This window comes from Suricata suricatta, chromosome 11 (genome assembly GCF_006229205.1).
Source record: "Suricata suricatta isolate VVHF042 chromosome 11, meerkat_22Aug2017_6uvM2_HiC, whole genome shotgun sequence".
In the NCBI taxonomy this organism is placed as follows: Eukaryota; Metazoa; Chordata; class Mammalia; order Carnivora; family Herpestidae; genus Suricata; species Suricata suricatta.
In genome coordinates, this window is record NC_043710.1 from 4,359,573 (window position 1) to 4,363,363 (window position 3,791).

Genomic DNA, 3,791 nt, shown 5'->3' on the forward strand with positions numbered 1-3,791 from the left:
GGCTCGCCCGGGGAGGCCAGCGCGGTGCCGCAGGTGCTGGGGGCCCGCCCGGAGCCGGGCGAGTGCGGTGGCTCGGAGGCCACGGCCGGGACCTGCCCCGACTGGGCTCCCTCGCCCGGCGACGCTTCCGCTGTGGCGCCCGAGAGCTTCAAGACCAGAGACGGCTTCAGAACTGCAAAGGGCAAGAAGAAGCGGCGCATCACGCGCTACGACGCCCAGCTGATCCTGGAGAACAACTCCGGGATCCCCAAGCTGACGCTCCGCAGGCGGCACGACAGCAGCAGCAAGCCGAGCGACCCGGAGAGCGACGGGATGAGCTCCTCCAAAATCAGCATCAAGCTAAGCAAGGACCGCGACAGCGACAACAGCCTCTACGTGGCGAAGCTCAACAACGGGTTCAGCTCAGGGCCCGGCGGCAGCTCCACGAAGCTCAAGATCCAGCTGAAGCGGGACGAGGAGGGCCGGGGGCCGTGCGCCGAGGGGCTCCGCACGAACGGGCTGTGCTGCAGCGCCCCGCTCTCCCTGCTGGGGCCCCGCGCGGAGGGGGCCGGCGAGGACAGCGCCGACGGGCCCTCCTCCTCCGAGGGCGACGAGGACGAGGACGAGGACGAGGACGACTTCATCCCGCTCCCCCCCGCCAAGCGGCTGCGGCTCATCGTGGGCAAGGACTCCATAGACATCGACATCTCGTCCCGCAGGAGGGAGGACCAGTCGCTGCGGCTCAACGCGTGAGCTCCGGGCCCTCCCCGCCCGGGGAGCTGCTGCTGCGGAGAAAGGCCCAGGACTCCCGCAGTGACTCCCGCAGTGACTCCGGGCGGCACTTCTTCCCTCCCCTCCTCAGCGTCCTCCTGTGGAGAGTGTACAGCCTGCCGCCTCTTCCCACGTCTGATCTGTGCAGGTTTTTATTGTACTTTTTAAATAGCCTTCTTGCGTGCAATCCTGGGTTAGAGGCGGGGACCCTGTTGTAAGATAAAGGCTCCAGCAGATGTGCAGTGAGAGCAGCTTTCCACACGGACGCTGAAAACAACAATGTGGCTACACTAGTTTTTCTCTTTCCTTTTCTTTCTTTTTGTTTTCTTTTTTTTTTTTTAAACCAAGAGCATCGAGTGGCTCTTTAATATATGACTAAACAATAATTTAAAACAAATCATAGCAGCGGCATATTAAGGTTTCTAGTATATGCTAATATCACCAGCAATGATCTTCGGCTTTCTGATTTATTTGCTAGATGTTTCCCCCTTGGAGTTTTGTCAGTTTCACACTGTTTGCGGGCCCGGGTGTGCTGTTCGAATGGCCTTGGTTAAGATAGCAAACCATCGGTTGGGAGTCGAGTTGATTTCTTTAAAAAAAAAAAAACAACAAGAAAAAAAAATAAGAAGAAGTGCAGACCCACGTGTGACAGCTCGCTTGTCAGCACAGCGTCCGGCGAGGGGAGCGGCGTGCGGGACGGGTTTGACGCGGCGTATTTATTGCTTGACGTGTAAATTAAAGACATTGTATTTAACACTTTTCGATCCTTTTAGATAAAATTGTTCTTTGCAAGAATGATTGGTGCTTATTTTTTCAAAACTTTGCTGTGAACGGTGTGACAACAACACGCAGCATCTGTCTGATGAACTACAGCTCTGACTTCGGGCCTTCGAGGTTTCTGTTGCACTTGTAAAATGCTACAAGGAATATTAAAAACTCTATTCACTTTAACTTATGATAGTTTATGAAATAAAAACATGAGTCACAGCTTTTGTTCTGTGGTAACCTATAAAAATGTTTGTCTTTGAAAATTCAATGTAAAGAACCGAAAACAATGTATATGTTGTAAATATTTGTGTGTTGTGAGAAATTTTTGTCGTAAGAAATTAAAAGAACTTACCAGGAAGGTTTTTAAGTTTAGAAATATTCATGCCAATAAAATAGGAAATTATAAAATATATAGTTTTAAGCACTGCATCAGTGAGTTCTCGGCTTATGTTTATGTATGAAAATATCAAAGATTTTTTTTTTACTCCTATCAGTTAAACAAAAAGAGGAGTCAGATTTAATTTGTTTTTTTAAAGCACTTTGAGAAGAGAAATTAATTTTACGTAACTTAATGAGCAAATTTTTGATTCCTTCTTTATGTTCAAAACCAACCTTTCGTTTCTGTGGATTATTTTGCAAATCATGGGACAGAGAATTGGGGAACATAAATCTTTAGTGGGTGTCTGACGCCGGTGGGTCTCTTTATTTCTAGGAAATGTGTGCGTGTACTTTCAGAGATACAGTGTTCCGAAGTAAAATCAATTTAGGGGGTTCGTGTTAGTGTCCGTAGAAGTAGCCCATGTCTTAAAATACTAAAAGGAATCTGCCCGTAACGAAAAGTCCAGTGGAGAAAACCTCAATGCTTACGTGTTGTTTCTAGTGGATTCCTACCAGTTTCCGGGTTCTGGGGACGTCATCTAAGTTGAGTTCCCGAAAACTACTGCTAATAGGTTCCAAGTAGAAATTAACAACATTCATAAAAGTGTTTGAAACGCAGACTTTGGTTTCTCCGTACGTTCTCTAAGGACTTACTCGGTGGTCTTACATCGTCTCCTTCATGTCTGTCGTGTGCAGCTTAGCCCCTCAGGTATCCCACGGGCGCGTGTGCAGACACGCGCTCACACCCCCTCCGCACCGTGGGTCGGTCTCCACCTGTCCCGAGGCTCGCGGAGCACGGTAGGGACCACGTCCGGGCCTCGCGCTGCCCCTCGTGGGAGAAGCGTGCGGCTCGAGCCACTAAGGCAGGCCAGGCGTGGACCCTGCGTCTGGAAAGCACCAGAGAGCGGTGGGCCACCTCTGCCACTCCCGCCTGGGCGTGGAGTGTTGCGGAGAGGTTCAGAGACGAGGTCCCTTGAAATACCAACAACAGCCATTTCAGGAATTTCGATCTTAAGGAAAAAGTCACAAAATACCCCATTTCCCAGTCTTCTCCACTTCTCAGCTTACCTTTAGTAACTTATTTATGTTTGTTGTAACTTGATTGTGGCCTGGTCTTCCGAGGCCGACCTCCCCGTGGGCCCGCGCGGTGGTGGCCGGGAGCCAAGTGCACAGACGTCCTGTGCAGGATCAATGGCCGCCGCCACCCCCCGGGGAGACCCTGTTTCCGTTTCTAAAGTTCGGGGCCTGGGGGCCACTCTGGAGCCTCGCTGTGGGGACTGGCAGGGTCCACACCCTGGCGACCACTTGGAAGAGGGCTGCGTTCAATACAGCCTCTGGCTGGACCTTATGCAATGATTCGTAAAAGATTTTGGCATTGTGTACGAATTAGGAAGCGATCAGAAAAATACGTGTAAAGTTTTCAATTTTCAATCATTTTTCAAATTACTGTCTTAAATTGTTTTGCTGAGTTGTAATACTTTTGAGATACAATGTATTCCTTGTACTGAAAGAATTGAAAAAAAAGGACTTTTTCAGCATTTGAGGTAAGTTCTTTAACGTTTCATTAAAGACATTTTTTACAAATATTTTGTACATGCACTTGCAGTATTGAGGTTAATCATTTTAATAAATTCGGAAATTAAAACCGTTTGGCCGGTGTTCACTGTATCGGAACAGAGAAGGTTAAAGGGGTGACTTTCTCCAGAAGGTTCTGACGTAAAATAGAATTCGTAAAATCAAGCTTGTTCAAGCTTTTCAGTATCTGCGAGTGTGGCGTCGTCTGAGCCCTGGTCCGCATTTGCTCCTGACGCCCCTCGGTGTAAAGGATGAGGGGACGGGCGCCCGGGCGGCTCGGTCTGTTGGGCAGACCATCCGACCCTTGGGTTGAGCCCAGG

The 3,791-nt window shown here is 49.6% G+C and overlaps 1 protein-coding gene across 1 annotated transcript in view; it reads left to right on the forward strand.

The window, feature by feature from the left end:
* The window catches only part of KMT5B (lysine methyltransferase 5B), a 45,541-nt gene extending 42,000 nt beyond the window's left edge, over nucleotides 1-3,541 (forward strand). The window contains exon 12 of the mRNA XM_029957366.1: nucleotides 4-3,541. Coding sequence (XP_029813226.1) covers nucleotides 4-732 — 729 coding nt within the window. The 3' untranslated portion in view covers nucleotides 733-3,541. The remainder of the gene's footprint in view (nucleotides 1-3) is intronic.
* The last annotated feature ends 250 nt before the right edge of the window (nucleotides 3,542-3,791 follow it).